The sequence below is a fragment of the Coenobita brevimanus genome, chromosome 57, assembly GCF_032717465.1.
Source record: "Coenobita brevimanus isolate Jiangsu-jjx chromosome 57, ASM3271746v2, whole genome shotgun sequence".
NCBI lineage: Eukaryota > Metazoa > Arthropoda > Malacostraca > Decapoda > Coenobitidae > Coenobita > Coenobita brevimanus.
The window spans coordinates 16,348,864-16,373,661 of NC_137010.1; the positions used below are offsets into that span (position 1 = coordinate 16,348,864).

Here is a 24,798-nt window from a genome sequence, read left to right on the forward strand (position 1 = left end):
GAAAAATCCTTTGACTATCATATTTCAAAGATGGAACACATCCTATCAATATCTCCTTTCTCTGAAATCTCCATTCTGGGCAATTTCAGTGTTCACCACCACCTTTGGCTTTTGTCTCTTTTCACTGATCCACCTGGTGAACAAGCCTACATCTTTTCTATTCTCAGTGTCCTAAAGCAGCTTGTACAGCATCCTACCCATATCCCTGATTGCCCTGGAGAGAGTTCCAACATGCTTAAAAACCTTGGTTTAATCGTACTTGTTCTAATGCTGTGCACAAGGAAAAGGTATACAAACTGTAGTAGCGTCAACCCACCCCTGAATCTCATCTCTTGTATGTTTCTGCTCAGATCATGCTAAGTATGTCATTTGTCGTGCTAAAATTAATTTCATTCATACAAATGTTCTGAACTCTTTGACTCAAAATTTTCCCACTCTTTCCGGCACTTTGCCAAAAACCTTACTAACAATTTCACTTCATCATCTTCCCTCATCTTTTCAGCTCTCATGACTTTGCAGTTGTTTCCTCTACCAATAAAGCATTACTCTTCGCTCAGACTTTCTACTACAATTCCACCTTATATGATTACGGTGCTGTCCCTCCGTCTCTTTCCCCCTATGACGACCTCATGGCTAACATTAAAATTTCTTCAAGTGATGTGTTTTCTGCCATTACTGGCCTTAATAATAACAAAACATATGAGCCTGATGGAGTCCCTCCTGTTATCCTCATGAACTGTGCTTCTGTGCTTACACCCTGCCTAGGTAAATTCTTTCACCTTTGTCTGTCAACTTGTACCTTTCCTTCTTGCAGGAAGTTTGCTCTCTTTTAGCCTGTCCCAAAGAAAGGTGACCACTCCCAGCTCTCTGATTATCGCCCAATCGCTTTAACATCCCGTATTTCTAAAGTTTTTAAATTTATTCTTAATAAAAAACTTTTACAGCATATTTCCTCTTACAACCTTCTTTCTGACTGTCAATAAGGGTTTCACCAGGAATGCTCCACTAGCGATCTTCTCACCTTCCTTTCAGACTCCTGGTCATTCTCCTTTCGGGACTCTGGCAAAAGCTTTCCCACTGCACCTGACACTCAGAGGCTTTTAACCGAGTCTGGCATTAATCTTTAATTTCCAAACTGCCCTCTTACAGCTTCTATCCTTCTACCTGTGCCTTTATCTCTAGCTTCCTTTCCAATCTACAGCTGCTGTTCTAGATAGCCACTGTTCTTCTCCTAGAGCTATCGATAGTGGTGTTCCTCAGGGCTCTGTCCTATCACCATCTTATGGCTTCTATCCTTCAATCTATACCTTTATCCCTAGCTTCCTTTCCAATCTACAGCTGCTGTCCTAGACAGCCACTATTCTTCTTCTTGTACTATCAATAGTGGTGCTCCTAAGGGCTCTGTCCTATCACCAACTCACTACCTTTTATTTATTAATGACTTTCTAAGCAGTACATCTAACCCTTTATTCTTGTTTGATGATGACTCCACCCTTCACCTTTCCATCCGCCTCTCGTGGTGTCCATCTCAGCAGTTACTTCAACAAACAAGGGATGAGGCAATGGCACACCTAATGTCTAACTTGGCTCATATCTCTGATTAGGATAAAAGTAATCTTGTTCTTTTTAATGCATCACAAACTCAGTTCTTACAACTTCCAACCTGTCAAAATCTTCCATGGGTGTAGCCTCTAATTTTTAACTATCTCCTGGTCAGGAGGGCTGATGGGAGGTTAGTGAGGGATGTTAGGGATTAAGGAGTGTGTGCAGCTACAAAAATTGACATGTGACATGGTGCTTAGGGAGCAAGTGATGATACAGTGGACCTATGCACCTAGAAGGAAAATATGGAAGTTGAAAACCAAGCAGTAAGGGATGCCTTCTATAACGAGATGAGGAGAGTGGTGGCTGAACAGGAAGACGTGGATGGAAGTGTTAATGAACAGTACTGAGCTCTCAAGACCAACCTCTTGAGAGTTACTGATTTAGTATGTAGACGGACAAGAGGCCCACTAAGGCATAAAGTGACTTGGTGGTGGGATGAGGATGTAGAAGCTGCAGTTAAGGAGAAAAGAAGGCTTTTCCAGGAGTGGAGAATGGATGGTAACAAGAGGAGTACTTGGCTGCCAAGCATATGGCTAGAAATGAGGCTTACAGGGAAAAGTCTGAGTCTCAGAGACCTTTACTTGATAACCTAAATTGTGTGGAATGGAAGAATATAATTTTTAAAGTGGTAAACTGATGAAGAGGAAGAATAGGGATATCATAGGTGAGCAGTGTGTGAAGAATGATGAAGGGAGGGTTATTGTGAATAGTGGGTATTTTAAACACACAAGGACAGAGCATTACCGAAGCTGTTGAACGAGGAGTTGACTGGGACAGGAAAGGTTTGGAGCCAGCAGATCCATTATTTGGCCCTTGGCCTTTGATTGATACTGCTACAGTGAGTGAGGCAATAAGCAGGATGCAGGTGGGGAAGGCAGCAGATGTGGCTGGAGTGACTGCTAAAATGATGAAAGCCTCAGGAGATATTGGAGTGAGGTTAGTCACTGACCTGGTAAATATGATTATATATGAGTGTGTTGTCCCAGATGATTGACTGAAGAGTGTATAGTAATTGTAAATGTCTGCAAGAGGAGGGGTGATGCCCTGGAAAGAGGAAATTATGGAGGCATAAAGCTTTTAGACCAGATAATGAAGGTAATGGAGAGAGTTCTAGGAGGTATGATTGGAGAAAGAGTGAATATTGATGAAATGCAGCTTGGGTTTATGCCAGGCAAAGGGATCACTGATGCCATATTCATTGTTCGACAGCTCCAAGAAAAATATAAAGGAAAGAAAAGGGAACTGTGTTTTTGTTGATTTGAAAAAAGCCTTTGACAGAGTCCCTAGAGAAGTGGTGAGGTAGGCAATGAGAAAGCTTGGGATCGAGGAGTGGCTGGTTAGGGTCGTTATGGCCATGTATGTGGGTCCTCACACCCAGGTAAGGGTGAATGGTGATTTGAGTGATGAGCTTTCCGTGAATGCTTGTGTGCATCAGGGGGTCAGTCTTGAGCCCCTGGTTGTTTACCATGATACATGAAGCCCTCTCACATGACTTTAGAAATGGACTCCCGTGGGAGATGTTCTATGCTGATGATTTGGTGCTGGTTGCAGAGAATGAATGGGAGGCAGAGGAAAGACTCAGGAAAGGGAGAGATGTATGGGGCACAAGGGCTTAAGAGTAAATGCAGATAAAACAAAAGTGATGGTATCTAGGGCTGGGGGTGGTACCGTCAAAGAAGAGGGAGAGTAGCCATGTGCGATTTGTCACTAGGGCGTGGGAAGTAACTCCACCTTGTGCAGTGTTTATGTAAGTGGGTGCATAAGAGATGTAGTGGTATTAGAGGCAGACTGTGAGATAATGCTGATTTCATGGGTGTAGTGTGTCGGAAGAGCATGTGGATACTCGTATTGCCAGACATGAAAGGACTGAACTTGCTGGTGAGTCTGTTGAATGTGTAGAAGAGTTTTGTTACTTGGGAGACATGTTATGTGCTGGAGGTGAGGCTGGAGCTAGCTCTATGGCTAGAGTGAGGAGTGATTAGACGTTCCGGGAGCTGTTGCCTCTCCTGACACTGAGAGGGTTCTCCCTCATATGCTAAGAGATCTTTGTATGTGGCATGTGTTAGGAGTGTAATGCTGTATGGCAGTGAGACCTTGGCAGTAAAGGAGGAGGATATTTGCGGGATCAAAAATTCAGTAATGGCAATGATCAGGTGGATGTGCGGTCCGTCCCTGAGTACGGGGCCTGGGGGGGCTAGATCTATGATGGAAGAGTTGAGAGATAGGATGAGACTGTAGTGTGTTGGTGTTGTGATGGGGTGGGATAGATTGAGATGGTCTGGGCATGTACAGAGGATGGGGGTTGACAATTAGGTGCAGAAAGTGAGGAGTGTTTATGTTGGGGACAGGGGAGTGAAAGGTAGACTGAAAAAAGACCTGGGACAGGGTCATTGAATGTGACCACAGGGTTAAGGGACTAAATAAGGAGATCACCAAAGATCGAGCAGCATGGAGAGCCGCCATTAGGTGACCAGGACCGATGCATGCAAGCAAGTTGGAGCCTTCAAAAATGAAAACGAAAACAAAAATGATCCAACTCAACCCTTCACTGCCTCTGAACACACTTGGGGTTTCATTTTCTTCGGATTTATCTGGGAAAGATCATATTAATTCCCTTTTAAAATCTGCTTCCAAGAGATTAGATGTCCTAAGCCAACTCTGTGCCTTCTTTACTCCTGCACAGTTGTTGACTTCATACACAGGTCTTATTTGCCCCCATGTAGGGTACAACTCTCATGTATGTGGTGAATCCCCATATTTAGCTCTCCTCAACAAGGATGAGTGAAAGACTTTTCATGTCATTAACTTTCCTCCTCTTACTGGCTCCCTTCAACCTCTGTCCCTTTACCACACTGCTGCATCTTTATCTCTTTTCTATCACTGTTTCAATGGTCAATGCTTCTCTGAACTGTCTACTTATATCCCTCCACCACTACAGTGGGCATGTACCACCCACCTAGCAGCAAACTGTCATCCATTTTCTGTTGAACTCGCTAATGCAACACTACTCCCAGTCCTTCATGTATACAACACGTCAACTCTGGAACTGTCTTCCTCTGTCTGTATTTCCTACTGCCTATGACCTACAGTCTTTCAAACACAGTATCTCTAGGCATCTCACAATGAAAGGATCTTGAATTTGGCTCTATTATCTTGTTTTTATTTTTTGAGGAAAGAGAGAGACCAAGCATGGGGTGGAGGGATGGGGTGAAGAGGTAACTGAATAAAAGTACAGTAGTGTGAGATGAAGGGTCGTAAGATAGAAGAGGAGAGGATGACATGGTGGCAATTAGTTTGTGGCCACCCCTCCAGTATGGCATCAGTATATAGAAAGACAGACAGACAGGTACATATAAATAGATAAACAGATATAGAAATGGATGAATAGATATACAAAGATCGACAAGTCAGACGGCTAGAGGCAGACAGGCAGATAGAGAGAGAAAAACAGATAGAGACAGACAGCCACCAGACAGACAGACAGATAAACAGATAGGCAAACAGGCAATGACTCCAGACATTAACAAGCACAGTCCACTGACCTTGTCCAGTGAAGTGCTTACATTGGCACAAATCTTCACTCTGTACCACTTGCCATCAGACCATTGTGCAGCCCAGCAGGAGCCCACATGCAGTTCAGTAACTTTCAAGGGTTCTTTATCATCTCTATATTTTTCAAGCATCGTCTCATGAAACCTAGAAAGTACGGGATCCTTGACTGAACATAATATACTGTATATCTATCCAGTGACAGATTTTAGTTTTAAAAATAAATATTTACCACCAATTATTTTACTCCACACAGAACGGATCTCTATTAGAGAAGCTGTTAATAACAGCCAAATTTAACTTCTCCCAATCTAAAAGTTTCCCCTATGTATAACATGGTATCTGTAACAACTTTACCCAGTGTCATAGTTTTCTCAGTTAATTCTTTCAGCCTCCAGATGATACTGCTCAACTTAAGAAAGACCTTTATCAGTGAAGGTATTAACCCGCCGCATCCTGGCAAATTTTTCACCAATGACCCCCCCCCCCCAATCTCAGCAGATTTTATTTATTATTTTATTTTTTTTGGCTAAAACCTCCACTTTTTATGAGAAACATCAAAAATTCAGAGAGAAAGTGCTCAATTGAGTTTAGAAATACCAAATACAGGTAACAGTATCCTCACCTTGGTACCGTGTTCTCTCAGGCCAGGCTCCAGAGAAAAAGTCTTCTTGGGAGAGGTAACTATTCCAAACCACTCATTATATGTAAATATTTATTTATTTGGTACGAATTTATATGTAGTACAAGAGTATACTGGTTTTCACACAATAATATAGGCGATATAAGCGTTGTTCACTCACCAAAAAACATCAACATACGGCACTTTCCTTTACGACGTTACCACCTCATCACTTCTGATCGTTTCTTCCTCTGGCTTGTTTCTTCCTTTGTCGTCCACCTCGGGAATCGCTCTGGCCTTGAATTTCATCATTGGAGAGACCGTGATGCGATATGCCTTTACCGGCCAGGTCACTGCTAACAGGTGAGTTGCCGAGAAAATGGTGTGTGGGGGTGCGGGGGGGTCAGGTGGGGCCAGGCATTATCCCTGCCTGGCATTGGGCAGAGGAAGGTCTCCCACATAGGCCTACCAAAAATCACCCGTGAAACTTGAAAAATGTGCAAATGATGGACCTCGCAATTGCAAAATGAATGGATACATTGTCGGGTGTCACCGTGACAAAATGTGGCAACGTATCCACATGTCGTCGAGACGCCTCGGGTTAATGATGCCTATGTTGCATTTCTCGTGTTCTAAAAGTTTTTCCTATGCTGAATACAGTTGTCTGGACACAGAAAGAATAAAATAAAAACTACAGATATGTCATCAAACTACTATGGTTAACATCTTTACTCACATGACCAATTTTCAACATAATTATTCCTACCTCCAGACAATTTCATTCAACTTAGAAAAGACTTCCTGTATTGAAGGGATTAATGAAGGTGCTATCTAATTCCTCCAGCTTTAAAAGAAAGATATAAACAATATTAAGATAATACAAAGAACAGCAACCAAGATGGTCCCCAGTCTGTCAGATCTGTTGTACAGAGAGAGGCTGGAAAAGCTGGATTTACCTTCCTTAGCGGAAAGGAGAGAGAGGGGTGACATGATTGCAGTGTTCAGGACCATGATGGGAATAGATAAAATTGACAGAGAAGATCTGTTTGTATGGGATAAGAGAGTAACAAGAGGACACGGAATGAAACTGAAGAAGCCAAACTGCTTGAAGGATATCAAGAAATACAGTTTTCCTTATAGATCCACAGACCTGTGGAATAGCCTAAACAAAGAGATCATCCAGTCTAAAAACTTAAACGAGTTTAAAGCAAAATTTGACTTATCGAGAAACAGAGACAGGACCCCACGAGTGTACTTCCTGTATATCACAATTAGGTAAATACAATTAGCTAAATACACACACCCATGTGCATAGTTCATTTCCTGTATATCACAACTAGGTAAATACAAACACACACATACACAAACTCGGGAGACAAGTGGGGGTGGGAGAGGGTGGGGGGGATGGGGAGGAAGACAACTGGGGGTGAGGGAGGGCAGGGGGACAGGTAAAGAGACACGCCTGGCAGTGGCGAGCATGGCGGGGGATAGGGGGAGAAGAGAGGGGATGGAGGAAGGATGGGGACAACCTTGCACACCACCACATCCACAATCAGACATGCTCATTTCCAACCTAGGGAGTGGCAGAGTGTTCGGAGTAGCAAATCGACTGCCATTTGGACTGTGAGAATGTTCCCAATTTCTTTTTCTCGGTGTAGTGAGCTGTATGTTATCGATGCGCACGATATCGGAGGACGCCTGTACTTCTATTTAAACAACACTTTGAATTACTAAGAAATTTATTTAAAGCAAAATTGTCAGTTCACATCTCAAGCTGAGCTGATGTTCTACTGTATAATTGCAACAGAATATCTCTGGGAGTGCCCAAGGTTGCCCAATACTTTTTGTCTATCAGGTTCACATCAATTTGTGCCTATACAAGAACAATAACATCATTGGGCTAACTATGGATGCATTTTGCCAGGTACCAGTGCAGTGTTTACCTGTTCAGTGATGAAGTTTCACTGTTTAAAAGTTGAACATAGAAGTGGCTGGGGTTGTAAACATAACACAGGACTCCAGTTTCTCTCTGACTTGGAACAGATACTTCAGAAGGAGGGACTTGAATATCGGGTACAGCGAACATTGGCACATACTCATCAACAAATTCATCACCTGAAAAGAAGTAAGACTGCTTTATATTAGGGTCATACAATGTAATCATAATGTAATTCTAATACTCTGAATTGGCTAATATTGCAAACCATCATGATTCCCAGAGTTACAAGAGGAAGACTGTACTTAAGGCTTTCAAATCATCTCTGTTTTATGTCCCCTGCAAGATTAATGTCCCTCGCTCTGGCTCTGTTCATTCCACGTGAACAAATGAAACTGGGTAAAGATGATATAATGTGCAAGTACTGTATAGTTATCATCCAATCCAGATTTCTCTTTTTCACACACGATGGAGAGATCCAGAGCAAGGTATCTGAACTCTCTGAAGAAAATAATATGATGCCAGCTCTTAACAGTGGTACTTGACAGCTGACTGACCACATCATCACCCTGACCTTTTCTCAGAATGGGGTGATGAGGGATCTGGAAAACGTGGATAAAGGAAGCATGGAATTGGAAGAAATATCAACAGCATGCACAATGAAATGGGCCAGAGATTCACATACTCATGCCACTGGAATCCTGGCTCCACTTCACTGAAGTCGTTCTATTTTATAAAGGCAGTTTGGGTGGGGCGATCTAGGACCTCACACTGTTAGCTCTGTTGCCACATCGCCGCCAACACACATGTAATTATTTGTGCTCACCTCTCTCTCTCTCTCTCTCTCTCGCTCTCCTATTTTAAGCTAGTAACTACATATAAATAAATTTTAAACACTCTGTACAGATGTAATTCAATAAAAAAGCTATAGTATAGTATAAATCTCATAAGACTTGTCAGCACTGCTTTTGCGACGTTGTCAGGCGGTGACACGAGGGATAGCCCTGCGTGAGCGGGTCATACTCGGTCAGTCTCCCGCCATGGAAGCTATAAAAAAAAAATGCACCTATAGACTTTTACCTCAGGGATGCTGTGGAAAATGAAAACAAGAGAAAAAATAAAGAAAATAAAATTAGTAGTAGTTAATATAAATATGAGCGAGAGAGAGAGAGAGAGAGAACGTGTGTGGTGACGATGTGGTAACAGAGCTAATAGAGCGAGGTCCCAGAGCGCCCCACCCAAACTGCCTTAATAAAATAGAATGACTATAGCTTAACCATCTATACATACTGTATGTCTCTGGTATTTTCATTTTTTTATACATGCATTTCAAACACATCTGCCAATCAAATATCTTACAGCAAAATGCAAATGGGGATTTAAAAGATTCAGTCCAACCCCTTTCATCTGACAGTATTAGAGGAATATGAGATACAGCTTACCCATCTATGTCTCTAGTATTTTTTTAAATACAGTAATACCTCGATATACGATACCCCTAGATGTGATGCCCCGGCTTAACGATGGGGGTAGAAATACCACCATACTCTGCCTAACGATGGCCAAACCCCAGTTTAATGATGGGTTTTGACTTTTTAAATCAAAATTGATGATATTCTAGACTAAAATTGTGTTTAGATTAATTTATGAACTCTTTTTAGACTTAGATTAATGTGTTTTAGCCACAGGTGAGTTGAACATTGTCATTTTGGTGTACAGTTTACTAAGTTTGACTTTTTCCAGACGTATATTTGACAATTTTCAGATTTTATTTGTTGGTTTTAGTGAGTTATTTACTGGTGTTAAGCTTAGGTTAGCTTCCTTGACAGCTGTTAGGCCATTTAGATTGGATTTAAACTTGTTTTGGGGCTCATTTGGGTGGGTTTTGGGCTTGGTTTGGGGGGAAACTCGAGGCTGGTAAATGGTCCACATTGAAATACATGTTAAAAGTACCCCGATATACAATACCCCGCCTAATGATGGGGTCTTACCGAACCAAGTACATTGTTAAACCAGTGTATGCCTGTACTGGTACACGAATTTCACACACACCGGCCAGTCAAAGATCTTACACCAAAACACAGGTGGACGTTATCTGAATCCAGTCCAACGCCTTTCATCTGACAGTAATAAAAGAATAAGAGATAAGCTTGGAGGCAGTTAATTCCTTCAACACAATTGCTTATTTAATCTTGCTGATTTTATTCAACTTAGGATAGACCTCCAGCAAAAGACGGTTCATCCAAGCTATAAATAACACTTCAAGCCCAAAAATCTCCCCAAAGCTGAATAAACTTGTCTGATTATGGTATGAACAAAACGGAAAAACTTGTCACATGTCAATGGGATTAACTTGCCATTCAGGCATGGGCATATTTTTCCAGTGTATTTAATCGTGAGAAACTCAATTGAAATACAGTACTGTATTTCAAAACAGAGACATTAAATGATTCAAAGGTTATCTTCACATCATGCAGTATACTTTAGGTTTAAAATCTAGCCAGAATACACAGTGTTTTCAATATTGTACAAAGCATGATATTCTGAGCTGAAAGACTACAAGCCATGTGAAGCTCACTCTAACCCTTGAATCTAGGTGATATCTTTTTTAATTTATCCATGCTGCTACCAAATTATTGCATTCAAGTCAGGACAAACCCCATATTAAGGGGTTTCTTAAAGCTCTAAACACTTTGGTTTTGAGAGGTTTATCCTATGCAGAATGCAACCATTGTAAGATGGCAAGAATCAAATGGAAAAGACATTCACAGGCTCAGTGGGTAAATTAATGCTGTTTGAAGATTTGACATACATGTTAAAATGCCTAAGAAAGTTACCTTCTTTAGTTACACATTACAAACCAGCACAATCCTTTGGGCCTTTACGGGGTATATTCTGACTTGTACTTTTTTCTAGAGTCTGTTTCAGTACACAAAGCTGTTTGATAGTCCCTCCTTAAGAAATGCTGCTACAGTCACCAGAGCCTGGCTCTCCTCCATTCATTGGTTTTACTACTGATTTTACCTTGGTGAGAGGCAGGAATGGCTAGATCGTCATTTTTCTTGATAGAGTCATCCTGAGCACTTCTGGGGGTTATATTATGCCTGCAAGCAACATACAACAGTCTCATTAGTCACCATCCCAACCTTCATTCCCACCAATTAATATGTTGAGGTAAGAAGGCTCCAGAAACAAAGAAAGGAAGCATAAAAGAAAAGCTATCAGACAAACTGCCCACTGTAATTCATCACACAACCACTCACACATCATCCAAACTTTCAAGAAGTAAAATCAGATGCAAATTCCTAATAGATGCATTTAACGTAAACCTGTGGATAAGGTGGTTTGTGGTGGCAACCATCATCCACTCATTAAATGTAGTGCTGCCTACTTTTTCCTCCACCTTTAACAGCCCTTTTCTTTGTCTGCCCTCTACTCTTCCTATTTCTACCAACCTTCCTACCATTTCAATTACTCTTCTTTCTACTTCTGGTAGCCTAGTAGTGAGTAACATGCCTAACAGCTTCCTGTAACCTAGGAAACTACTGACAGTGCAAGGTGGTAACCATATAACCAAATTACTGTATAGGGTTATGTGCATCCTATTATGGGGCATGCTGAGTGAACAGATGCAATTACAACATCCATCTGGAAATAAAGCCTCCATACTCTGCCCCAGTCCTCACTGTGGTGAGGCACTGCTTGCTACAAGGGAACGTTAGTTCATTACACGGGACAGCCCTGCAGGGTCAGCTGCTTGCCTGGAGTTGATGGGTCTGCTCAGCCATACAGATCAGGGTTACTCAATAACAACCTGTGGGTAGATTCATTCTATTGGCCACTAACTAAAACTAAAAGAAAAATGCAGGGCCAATAACTCATTTCCCGAGAAAGACAGAGGCATCCATATGGATCTATCTTCTTTTATGACCACCCTCAACATTTAGTAAGGTCAGGGAAACTTATCAAATGCCAAAGAGTTTGAGACTTGGGTGTTCACAGCTTTGCTATGTGCATATGAGGTAAAAAAGTCTCTCAAGGATTCTCAAGAAATGTCTGCACTCTGGACTTTCTAATGTCTATACAGTTGGAGAGAAGCAGTGACAGGGATAGCCAGATTGATATACAGTACGGCCTTCTAAGGCCTAAATGCCAGAATGAGGTTAGAAGCGGACTTGTAAGTCGGGCTTGAGTTGGTTCCAAGCCCTGCCTCACAGGTTACTCAAGACGGTCTCAGCCAGCTTGACTCGGCCATATGCTGAATCGAAACAAGTCTGATTTCAACTGAAACAAGTCCAACCAGACAAAGTAGGGCTCAAGTCACGGACTTGCAGCAAACCTCTGACTATTTCTACGTCACCCAGTCACAGTGTCGACTTCTGAATATTAAACTGAGCAAACTGGGGAGGATAAACAAAAAAAGTACTTTACAAAAACATTAGAAAACTGATACTGTATATACATTCAGCTGTCACCATCTGCATGAATTTTCCTTACCAAGGCTTGGTTAGGTCACATTTCATTTTCAAATATTACACGAGCATTACTGTAACCTATGTGACAATGCTTATCTACTTTTGTCCAGAAAGTTATAAAAATCATTCAGAAATAAATTTATGTGAATATAGCTACAGAATATAGCTCTATGCTACAGAAATGTCTTAATTTTGATCTTTCAACAGTGAAGGATAGTAGACTATAAAACTTGCATAGTACTGTACAGTGATCCCTTTGTAACAGTGCACTTGGTTATTGCAGTTTTCATTATCAATGCGAGATCAATATCTGCACTCCTGCTGTTATACCTAAAGGGCATTTATCAGCTCAAAACATCATTATCATGCACCTTAGCTGGTTTCTGCTAACGACGATGGGGCAGTGTCTGTGGTTTCTGATGGCTTTAAGGGATTCAAGGAAGAGGCCCTACTCGAGCAGTTAATCCCAGGTGGTGGTGATCACTGACTTTCCACCTCCTAGCCTTGGAACTCCTTACCTCAAGCCCATCTCAGGCCTCTCCATTTTCATCATTTTCTATTATCCTACCCATGCCTGTGTATGATGCTGATACTTACAATAATGGGATGCATGTATTTAATGGGTTCAAATTATTGTTGTACAGGGGAAAATTTTGGCTTGCACTTGGGATGCCTAGTACCAATTAGATAAATCCCACATGTTCTGAGCTTTTGTTATCGCACAATTTCATTATCACACACCATATTCGGTACTCACTATGATAACCAAGCAACCACTATACAAAAACTGCCCAACTGTCTACTATGCCATTGTACAATCATTGTAAGAATAGCCTAGGAAAAAAAAAAAAAAGCCTACAATATAATCTCAAAAAAATAAAAAGTTATAAAGAATTGCATAACACGTCTACTGGAAATCTTCGTTGGCCATCTTTCCCCTTTGTAGGCCAGGTGCTGACTGGCATGATCTTGTCCAGTTACAGTAAACCCTCGTATAATGAGGTATCACATGATGCAAATCCGTATTTACGCGGTCACCTATTGCATGACCAAAAAATATACACAGTACCGTGGTCACAAACAGATATACCGCGGCGAGTTGTCGGGCATCAGAGCTCAGATAGCCCGCCGAAAGTCAAATGTCGTACGTGATGACATCTGGCGAGCAATGCACTGTGATTGGTCACATGATGGAACAGCCATATGTATCCCCATTGGCCACTGGGGGAATTCTCCATTGGTTTTTGGTGGTCTCCCATCTCATGCCCGCGTCTGAGGTAGCTACCCCCGTGGTACAAGCATTGTTACCTGCATTGTGGCCAGCAGAGGCAGTCAGGTTAGTGACCTAAGCTTTTTTTTTTTTTTTTTTTTTTTTTTTAAAGAACCGTTCTCATGTATTTTTAATAACTTCCTGCATATGAGTACCTGGGTGAATATCAGCAGGATATTTTTAGGAGGGTTTGGGAGGGATTAGGAGTGAAAAGGGTGAATTTGGAAAATGTCCAGTCTAGGTTGGCCCTTCATAATAGAAACATAAGGAACATATTATGCAGAAGAGTATAGCGTGGCATGTTGGCAGTCTATATTAGCCACGTTATAGGAGGGAAGATTGTACTTCATAAGTACACTCTGTGAATTTGCCGTAGTTCTCTAAAACTCTATAGAATCCAAATGATACAGAAAACATATTAAATAATATGACGAACAGCAAACAGTCCTAGCATGGAAAGATGACAGTGCAGTGAATTCGAGTCATTATGCATGTTGAGGGGAGGTTCGCCATCAACCAGTCACCACCTGGCCTCCAAGAGAAAGGATGGAATTCTGTAAAAAGTCCTGGCAGGCCTGCTGGTACACCTAGACGTGTCATTATTGGCAGCTAAATGGATCACGGATTATGTGTGCTTGCAGGAAAGATGGAATAAAAAGAAAAATTAGGAAAAGAGGTATTAAACATTCATTAAATGATGAAAAGCTCTGGTGATGCTATAACTACCACTGTGAGTTTGAAAGTGATGGTAGTGCCCTGTAAGTGCTGCCAGCCAAACAATAATGAAAAACAAATAAACATATCATAGGGCATTGCCAACACAACTTCCTCATAGCTGACATTAAAAAATCTTCAACTGATGTATTTTCTCCCATCACTGGCCTCAATACTAACAAGGCATATGGGCTTGATGGGGTCCCTCCTGTTGTCCTCAAGAACTATGCTTCTGTGCTTACACGCTGCCTAAGTAAACTTTTTCACCTTTGTCCATCACCTTATACCTTTCCTTCTTGCTGGAAGTGTGCTCTCATTCAGCCAGTCCCTAAGAAGGGTAACCATTCCCAACCCTCTAACCATCGCCAAATTTCTTTAACATCCTGTGTCTCAAAAGTTTTAGAGTCCATTCTTAACAGAAAAATTTTAAGACATCTTTCCTATTACAACCTTCTTTCTGAACATCAGTATGGGTTCCGTCAAGGATGCTCCACTGGCGATCTTCTCATCTACCTTTCAGACTCCTGGTCATCCTCCTTTCGGGACTTTGGCAAAAGCTTTGCCATTGCACTTAACATCTCAAAGGCTTTCGATGGAGTTCGGCATAAATCTTTAATTTCCAAACTGCCCTTTTACAGTTTTTATCCTTCTATCTGTGCCTTCATCTACAGCTTCTCTTCTGGTCTTTCTATACCTGCTGTTGTAGACAGCCATCGTTCTTCTCCTAGATCTATCAATAGTGGTGTTCCTCAGGGTTCTGTCCTATCACCAACTCTCTTCCTTTTATCCATCAATGACCTTCTAAGCTGTACATCTAACCCTATCCACTCATACGCTGATGATTCCACCCTTCACCTTTCCATTCAGTTCCTGCTGCGTCCATCTTAGCAGCTACTTCAACAAACAAGAGATGAGGCTATTGCACACCTAATGTCTGACTTGGCTCGTATCTCAGACTGGGGTAAAAGTAATATCATTGTTTTTCATGCATCACTCAGTTCTTCCACCTATCAACCCAACAAAATATTCCACAAGAGTACCCAGTAATGTATAATAATAACCAACTCAATCCTGCATCATCCTTAAACATACCTAGGGTTTCATTCTCTAGGGATTTATCTTGGAAAGATCATATTACATCTTTTGTAAAATCTGCTTCCATGAGATTACGTGTTGTAAAATCTGCTTCCAAGAGATTATGTGTGCTAAGCCAACTCCGTGCCTTCTTTACCCCTGCACAGTTGTTGACTTTATACACAGGTTTTATCTGCCCATGTAGAGTACAACTCTAATGTGTGGGGAGGCTCCACACATACAGCTTTTTCAACAGGGTGGAGACAAAGGCTTTTTGTCTCATTGACTCTCCTCCTCTTACTGGCTCCCTTCAACCTCTATCTCTCTGCCACACTGTTGCCTCTTTATCAAAATTCTATCACCACTTCAATGGTCACTGCTCCTCTGAACTATCTGCTCACATCCCTCCACTTCTACGACATGCGCGTAGCACCCGTCTAGCAACAAACTCTCATCTTCTTTCTGCTTAACTCACTAATGCAAGCATTAACCGTTACTTCCAGTCCTTCACTTATGGAAACAAGTCAACTCTGGAACTGTCTCTCTCTGTCTGTATTTCCTACTTCCTATGATATCCAGTCTTTCAAACGCAGTGTGTCCTGGCATCTCGAAATGAACGGATCTTGAATCTGGCTCTTTTCTGTATAGTTTTTGTTTTTTTCTATCTTGGAAGGAACAGTCTGCGGGCTCCTGACCTTTGGTTCCTTCTTCCTTGAATTAAAAAAATATATATATTTTAGTGACATTTATACACCTGTACAAAATGCAGCCTATATAATATACTCCAAACAACCAAATATTTTGTATAAATTACAAATATTTTTTTGCTAAGGATCTCATACAGCCACCATCTATGGTTGTACTGGGAGTTGTTGATTAAGTACATTATTCATCATTTTCAAAGTGAATCTCCCCATCAAAATTGTTAAGTAACAGGTCTACAAACTTCAAGTCCAACTCCATCTCACTCAGAGGTGACTTGGGCTTGACAACACTGGCTCAGCATTTGAAGGCTCAAGCCTTGTTTCTGGATGTCAGTTTTTGGCAAGTGCATCTCAGATCTGACTTCCAGACCAACTCCAACCCCAAGACTGGCTCAAGCCTTGTTCTTGCATTCCAGCCTAAGAGAGCTATTTGTATGATGCTGTGCACATACAGACAATGTCAGGAGTTGGAGGATGATCATTCTTTGGTAGGGCAGGAAAGTGATAGGTGTCTGTCTCTTGCAATACTTCTCAAGAACTTGAAAAGTGAGATGAGTCAGGACAGAGGGTTTCTGAAAGTTTGACAGATGTTTCTTCTACGATGATGTTTTGTACAACTGTTTAGGTGATACAGGAGCCTAATCTAGACCCAGTAAGAATTACTTAGTTCCTCACACACAACACCCTTAACCCCTAACAGGCAGGCAACGTTACATAACGTCCATGCGTGAGGAGGCAGGCGACGTTACGTAACGTCCAGCCATTTTCGATCCTAATTTATTGGTGAAATTTGGTGATAAGGCATCTTTGTCACCTACTGTCCTACCCTCTACTCTCCCAAGCCTTGAAACAAGTAAAATAGAATATACATATATAAGTTGTAGTGTTATAACTGTTCAGGTAAAATAGTATATACATAAGTAGACATTATTGTTATAACTGTTCAGGTATAACAGAAAACACATACATAAGATTTTGAAGACAATGAATAGTGTACTGAATGCATAAATGATATATATAGTGTTCAGTGGTGAAGAAAAAGCAAATGAGTGAATAGTTTGCTAGCCTTGCCCCAGGAACGCCTGGTGATAAACTGCCTGCCCACACTCCTCCGTCACTCCTCCCCTCCTCCTCCCACAGTCAGCAGAGACGTATTACCACGCATGTGACACCTCTTGCCTTCGTTTTTCATCCATTTTCATCGATGTACGCATGTTTAGGCTTATTCCTTGATACATTATTTTTCCGAAAATATGCCATCCCAAACGGTCGTATAATTGACAAGTTGCCCGCCCATAAGGGGTTAAAACGGCTAATAAACTGAAATGCCTAACTCTATGTTGCTGGGAAAATCTTATCTATTTAATAAGCTGGTCATTAACTTAACGCCTACTGTATAGCAAGGGTTTTAACAGAATGACAGGTGCTGATGAGGAGTGCCTTCCTCATGGTGGCACCAATGTAACCAAGTGGTTCTGCTCCATGATTACAAAATTACCGAAGGAGGAGGATAACTTCAGCCCAGTCGACTGGGCTCACCTTCAACTGAGTCTGGGGCCACAACAACAAAAAGAGTAAATCAGGGGAGGGCAGGGGAGTGCAGATGTAAGACGTTCACCCAGTTAAGCAGGTACAGCATGAGAGCACCCCTGAAAGGTCGCCAGAGCTAAACACATCTTACATTCATGTCAGTGCATAGATAAGTTTAGTATTCACACCCTCCTTACTCTAGTATTTCACTGTAACTTGACAGGGATTTTCATTCTTCAGTAGCTCCTATTTCATAGCTTGATGGCAGAATTAGGCAATACTACAACTCTACCTCCTTTCCACAACACTTCTTTGTTACTGGTGATAAGTTCTGTGTTAATCTCTTGTTATGACTCAACATTAAAGAACAGCCAATTTTTGACAAAGGTACTGTAAAGCGAAAAAAGAATAGCTACCAGCATACAAGCAGAACTGTAGGGTAGATAGTGTGCCCTGCTGTTATTTGGAATGCTGGCTCCACAACTGTAAACAAACACGTGGGACTACCTAAAAACCATGGGGAAATTCCAAACCTAAATTAAGGTTAGTAATAGCAGAGAGCAAAGAACTCTCTCTTCAGCAGGTCAGTCAGGATGATATCATCATTCTACTGTAACCCAAGTGAAGGGTACTCTGTGACAAAATATCACACTCCTCTTTCCCATCCAAGAATGGGGCTGAGAGAGAGAGAGAGCAACTAATTGAGCTGCATGTCCAAGGAAATGGGCCATAAAATCATTCACTAACCATTTAAAGCCCTTAGAATCCTGACTCTACCCCCATGTCATAACCATGAATAACAACCTCCCCCTTTTATTTGTTTTATACTTACATTACATTCCTTTCCAAACTGTTACTTGTGAACCTGACGGCGGCCCCAATTTCTCTGGAACACTTGAAGGAATTCAAATCTGTCCTCTCTCCTTCCTTTGTATGAGTGACTTCATGACCATATGCAGAAGCAGTGTTCATCTCTTGCATCTTCAGTTGTCCAGATGTGATTTTATCATACCCAGATGTCTGACTGCATGTGTCATTGAAATGACTGACAATTTGTGTATCCTTCCTCTGATATAAAGGGGTGCTGGCTCGATTACTGGCAGTCATCTTATCATTCACTTTTCCAACTCTCCGAGTACTGTGGGAATTCTCTTCGACTGTCTCTTCAGTTGTAGATTGAGAAACTGACAACTTGGTCTGACGTTTCTCACTCGCTTTACTTTCCACAACATTTAAGTCTTGTGCTACAGATTCCTGACATTCCTCATTTATTTTGCTCCTCACATTCACCTCTTGTCCTAAAGAAAAATAAATACATGAGTCTTTTATATATATATATATATATATATATATAATTTATCAATCTATCTATCTGTATCTATCTATATAGACAGATAGATAGATATATATATACATACATACATACAAACACACATACACACACACATATATATATATATATATATATATATATATATATATATATATATATAGATATATATATATATATATATATATAGATATATATATATATATATATATATATATATATATATATATATATATATATATATATATATATATATATATATATATATATATATATATATATATATATATATATATATATATATATATATATATACATATATTTAATATATTATATATATATATGTATATTTACATATATATATATATATATATATATATATATATATATATATATATATATATATATATATATACTGTATATATATATATATATATATATATATATATATATATATATATATATATATTTACATATACATATATATATATATATATATATATATATATATATATATACTGTATACAGTAATCACTCCAATATCCTACGTAATAGAGCCATTGGTAGGTCCGGTTATTGGTTTTGTCCGGATATTGGGCCCCAGCTTATGGACTTGTACTTATGGACCCTAACTCAGAGAAACACCTATACAACTCCCTCTGGACATGCATAGCACTTATTTAACACCCAAATCACATCAATAAGGCACATAAATGACTGAAATAAATGCAAAAGAAATATAAAATGAGGGTTTAGATGCAAAAGAAATATAAAATGAGGGTTTAGAAGTATGTTCATACATTAATAAACATTCTGGTACTTATGGACCCTAACCTAGCCTAACTAGAAAAACACATTCCTACTGCACATGCATGAGGTAAGTATAGTATGGAAAAAAGTACAGTATGAAACATTCTGGTAAGTATAGTATGGAAAAAAGTACAGTATGAAACATTCTGGTAAGTATAGTATGGAAAAAAGTACAGTATGAAACATTCTGGTAAGTATAGTATGGAAAAAAGTACAGTATGAAACATTCTGGCTACTTACAGCAAGTCCCTGGCCACCTCGATGAATAACTGCCTCCTCTCGGACTCTGACAGTAAGAACGATTTCCTGAAGCACTTGCAGTACACTCTTCCTGAAGTCTTGCACTGAACTTAGTCAATAACACACAGAAGTCCGTTCTCTTCACAGTATTCACTTTAGTCCAAATAATGTTCCAGTTAAATTTTGTGTTGCACATTAACTTTTCCCAATCTTTTCAAAATTTCCAAAGCCAAAACAAAGAAGTTTATTTACGTTAAATTTAGTTTCCACTGACTCTTTTCTCTCAACTCGAAAAACCTTAACACAACACACCGTTTTTTTCCACTGCACAACACTCAAAATTCCCGTGTGGTCTAGTGGAGTTCTTGCTGTTTATTCACTGTCAGAGTCCGAGAGTATCACTGGCAGGCGACCAAGGGGTGCATCGCTGGGTCGTGGTGATGGCATACGCACTGCAGAGGACTCTGAGGAAAGCCGCAAACTCACATCGAGCTGTGACTCCACCGTGGCTGATGTGCTGGGCTGTGGCTCGGAGCATGAAGGCCTGTCTTGGGGAGGCAACGGAGTGGAGCCAGGGCTTGGCACAGCGGGGGTCACGGGCCTGAAAAAATTGTCAATCGTTGACTGACGCAAGGACCGACGATTCTGGCGATTGGTGATGCGCTGCCTGAAAGCACGCACTTCCTCCACGAGTCCCAAGGGCTCCATCTCCCTGTCGCAGTCTGGGTGTTCCAGGTAGTCTAGGACGAACTCTAGATGTTCCCGGAGTGCGCTCAGCTTGGGGATGGCTGGAGTAGTGTCCTGCTGAGAGGAGTCTGCATCATCATCGCCTTCGTCGTCGGTATCTTCAAGTTCAGGACTGACACCAGCAACCGAAGACGCGATCTCGATATCAGACAACGTCTGATACCCAGGATCGCCCTCGTCGTCGTCCAACCACTCACGAACATCGTCCACATCAACAACGTCGCCGTGCGTACATAGCCGTGCATGGAAGTCATCCACGTCAAACCCTAGAAAATTGTACTCCACATCCGTTCCGAGAAGCAGACGAGACCAACCATTTTCAAGAGTTTTCACAGGGACTTCCTTCCATGCACTAGCCCAATTGTACAGCGCAGACTTGATGTTGTAGCGGCAAAGGTTTTCCAAAGTCCGCTTGCCTCGTGTGTCACGTCCTTCCCTGCGCTCGTCCTCGTCCTCGAGAACAACCATCACCTCGTCCAGGAACTTCCGACGGTACAGGTGCTTTGTTGCCACGATCACTCCTTGGTCCATGGGTTGAATGAGAGCAGTCGTATTAGGTGGCAGAAACATGCACCTAATACGGCCATTCTCAGCAACCAAGTCCTTGTCGCACGGGTAGGCAGGTGCATTGTCGAGCAGAAGGAGAGCCTTTACCTGGTCGCGAGGGATTCCCAGTGTCTTCGTCTGGTAATGGATGACCTCCTTGACAAAGTGACGGTGAAACCAGTCTTTGAAAATTACAGCTGTGAACCATGCTTTCAAAGAATGGTACCAGACGACAGGAAGGACATCCATCACCCCACGAAGGCACCGAGGCTGCTTTGCACGGCCAACAACAACGGGCTTCAGCCGGTGCATGCCGTTAGCATTGGCACAACACAAAGCAGATATCCGTTCCTTAGAAAGCTTGCGGCCATGTACACGCTTCTCCGTCTCCTCAGCTAGAGTGTTCATTGGCAGCGAGCGATAGAATAGGCCAGTTTCGTCAGCATTGTAGACTTGACCGAGAGTTAAGCCCTCCCTGTCGATCAAGCCTTTCACCTTGTGCCGAAACTCGTCAACTCCATCCTCGTTAGCATCCAATGCTTCGCCATGTGCTTTACGGTTAGTAAGGCCATGTCGCAACTTGAACGCGAAGAGCCAACCCTCGGATGCCTTGAAGTCTAGGGCGTCGTGAAGCCTTGCGAACTTCTCAGCAGCAGCCTTCAGCTCCGTTCCACGTACCATCACACCAGCTGCACGTTGCTATCGGTACCAAATCAACGTGGATCGGTCGATTTCTGCAAACTTGGGGGTAAACATAACCTTCCTTTCCACGTTGTGTTTGCTTCGCGACGAGAAGTCAGCCGTGTACTGCATGAGTTTGTCTCGGGAACGTTTGATATCGAACAAAGTCGACCGGGCCAGGTTGTACTCGCGGAGAATGCGGGAAGAAGACCAACCTGCATCAACTTTCTCCAACATCTCCCTCTTCTTTTCCAGAGTCAACACCATCTCTTCCTTTTCTCAGGTGGCGGGGCCATCATCACACACACTAAGAGGAGGCCCGAGAGCAGCAGGGGGCCCTGCAGCAAGTACGGCACCACCACAAAAGTGAGCACGTGGGCAGCCATTGCGAAGAGCGTAGGTCCAGTCGCGGTGAGAGACAGGCGGGAAGTGGGGAGGATGCAGCGGCGCTCTATCGGACATCGGAGGAATGACGCACCAAAACAAAGCTCTCCCGCGGCGTGCGCGGCAAGTTCAAATTACGGACGGCAAAAAATCGTTTTTATTTTTTTATTTTTTTGGGTTTTCGGACCATTTTGGGAATGTTGGATCCCAGGACGATAAGGTCCGGGTAGTGGGGATGTTCGGTTATTGGGCGTCCGGATATTAGAGTGATTACTTATATATATATATATATATATATATATATATATATATATACGTATATATTATATATATATATATATATACGTATATATATATACGTATATAAATATATATATATATATATATATATATATATATATATATATATATAGATATATACAGTACATCCCCACAGTACGCGAGTTCCGAGTACGCGATGACCCATTTCTTTTTTATTTTAGTGTATTTTTTATTAGTACACGAACTGAACTTGTAAGCGAGACAGGCAGTGAAGAGTGGCCCAAATCTGGGGTTACCGCCAAGTACGCGAAAGTGTCCCCCGAAGAAGGGATAACGGGTAAAGGTGAGCAGCCATATTCTTATTGGTTTATTTAAGCAATATCCTTGTTAATTTACCTAGTAAAGGCATAATCTTGTTGGTTTACTTTATCTTAGGTAATATGTCTTAGATAGTTTCCCTGAATACTTAGGTCTGAAAGGCATCTCAAGGGTTGCCCATGAAGGGGGGTGCTGCCCATATGTAATTTTTCCCATAAGTTTATGTATTCACAGTACCCGAATTCCTAGTATGCGACGTCCTCTGCCGCCCATATAAGCACATACTAAGGGAATGTACTGTACTATATATATATATATATATATATATATATATATATATATATATATATACTGTATATATATATTGTGGTAGGTGGTGGCGACCATCATCCACTCACTTGATGCAGTGCTGCCTACTTCTTAGCCTTTATCATTCTTTTTCTGTGCCCACCCTCCTCTCTTCCTATTTATCCCATCTTTCCTGTCACTTCTTGTTGCTTTTCTTTCCTTTACAGGTGGCTTTACATTAAGTGACTAGCCAAATGGTTTCCCGTAAGCCAATAAACCAGTTACAACCCTGGGTGGTAACCATATAACCAAACTGCACATACTCCCTACGTGTCAACACATGGGTTGGTGGAGGGTCAGTGCCCCCCCCCCATAAAACAAATAACTCAGAGTCAAATGGCCACCCCTTACAGGATTATGGCATCTGGCAATAGATAGATAGATGTATGTATAGACAGTAATCCCTCCAAGATCCGACATAACCAAGCCAAAGGCATGTCCGGGACTTGGTCTTGTACGGGACTTGAGAAAAATGCCCCTGGACAGGTACGTATAGACCCCAACCCATCTAACTTTGAAAGCCACCTAAATAACTCCCTACCGGACATGCACAGCACCTATTTGAGACCCTATGCACACAAATAAAGGACAGAAACCATGAAATAAATGAAAAAGAACCAGCAAATAAGAAATTAGGAGTATCGAAAATATTCAGCAGCATACAGGGTACATGTCCGTGGCTGTCGTGAAGATTAATCCGCCTCCTCTCAGGCTCTGACTGTGGTGAAGATTCACTTGAAGCACATACAGTAATTCAGCAGCGCAACACTTAATCCTTTGCACTCTGAATTCTAATTTCTTAACACTGCACATTCTGTTCTTAATTGCACTTCATTTGAAGCATGCCAATGTTGCACTCTGCACTTAATCCTTTGCACTCTGAATTCTAATTTCTTAACACTGCACATTCTTTTCTTACTTGCGCCACACCAAAACGTCAGTGTTGCACTCTGCACTTATTTCTTTGCATTCTGAATTCTTATTTCTTAACACTGCACAACACTGTAAATTCCCATGTGGCTAGTGGCAAGTTTTTGCTGTTTATTCACTGTCAGAGTCAGAGAGTAGGTGTTGCAGGTGGCTGAGGGGCGCGTCGCTGTGACGTGGTGATGGGCTACCCACTGCAAACAACTCTAAGATAGCTGGAAACTCATGTCCAGCGGAGACTCCACCGTGGCCGATGTGCTGGGCTGTGGCTCAGAGGTGGAAGGCAGGTCTTGGTGAGGCAGTGGTGTGGAGCCAGGGCTGGGCACGGCATGGGACACAGGCCTGAAGAACGTGTCAACGGTTGATTGACGTAAGGAACAGCGATTCTGGTGAGTGATGATGCGCTGCCGAAAAGTGCGCAATTCCTCCACACGTCCCAAGGGTCCCATCTCCCAGTCGCAGTCTGGGTATTCAAGGTACTCCAGAACGAATTCAATGTACTCCTGGAGTGCGCTCAGCTTGGGGATGGCTGGAGTAGGGGTGTGCTGAGAGGAGTCTTCATCATCCTTGTTGTCCCCATTGGAATCTTCAAGCTGGGTACTTGTACCTGCAAATGAAGATGCGATCTCAATATCAGACATGGTGTGATACCCAGGATCACCCTCGTCGTCATCCAACCACTCACGCACTTCATCCACATCCACCTCATTGCCAGCCGCAAGAAGAC

General features: G+C 41.8%; 2 protein-coding genes across 2 annotated transcripts in view; both read right to left on the bottom strand.

Annotated features, from left to right (window-relative positions):
• LOC145401908 (tudor domain-containing protein 1-like) overlaps nucleotides 1–18,371 on the bottom strand; it is a 116,511-nt gene extending 98,140 nt beyond the window's left edge. The window contains exons 1-3 of the mRNA XM_080274013.1: nucleotides 18,312–18,371; nucleotides 7,720–7,891; nucleotides 5,148–5,301 (exon numbers count right to left, since the gene is read on the bottom strand). Of these exons, the coding sequence (XP_080130139.1) occupies nucleotides 5,148–5,301; nucleotides 7,720–7,862 (297 nt within the window). The 5' untranslated portion in view covers nucleotides 7,863–7,891; nucleotides 18,312–18,371. The remainder of the gene's footprint in view (nucleotides 1–5,147; nucleotides 5,302–7,719; nucleotides 7,892–18,311) is intronic.
• Nucleotides 17,529–24,798, bottom strand: part of LOC145401909 (uncharacterized) — a 61,001-nt gene continuing 53,731 nt past the window's right edge. The window contains exons 5-6 of the mRNA XM_080274014.1: nucleotides 18,312–18,777; nucleotides 17,529–17,598 (exon numbers count right to left, since the gene is read on the bottom strand). Coding sequence (XP_080130140.1) covers nucleotides 17,529–17,598; nucleotides 18,312–18,777 — 536 coding nt within the window. The remainder of the gene's footprint in view (nucleotides 17,599–18,311; nucleotides 18,778–24,798) is intronic.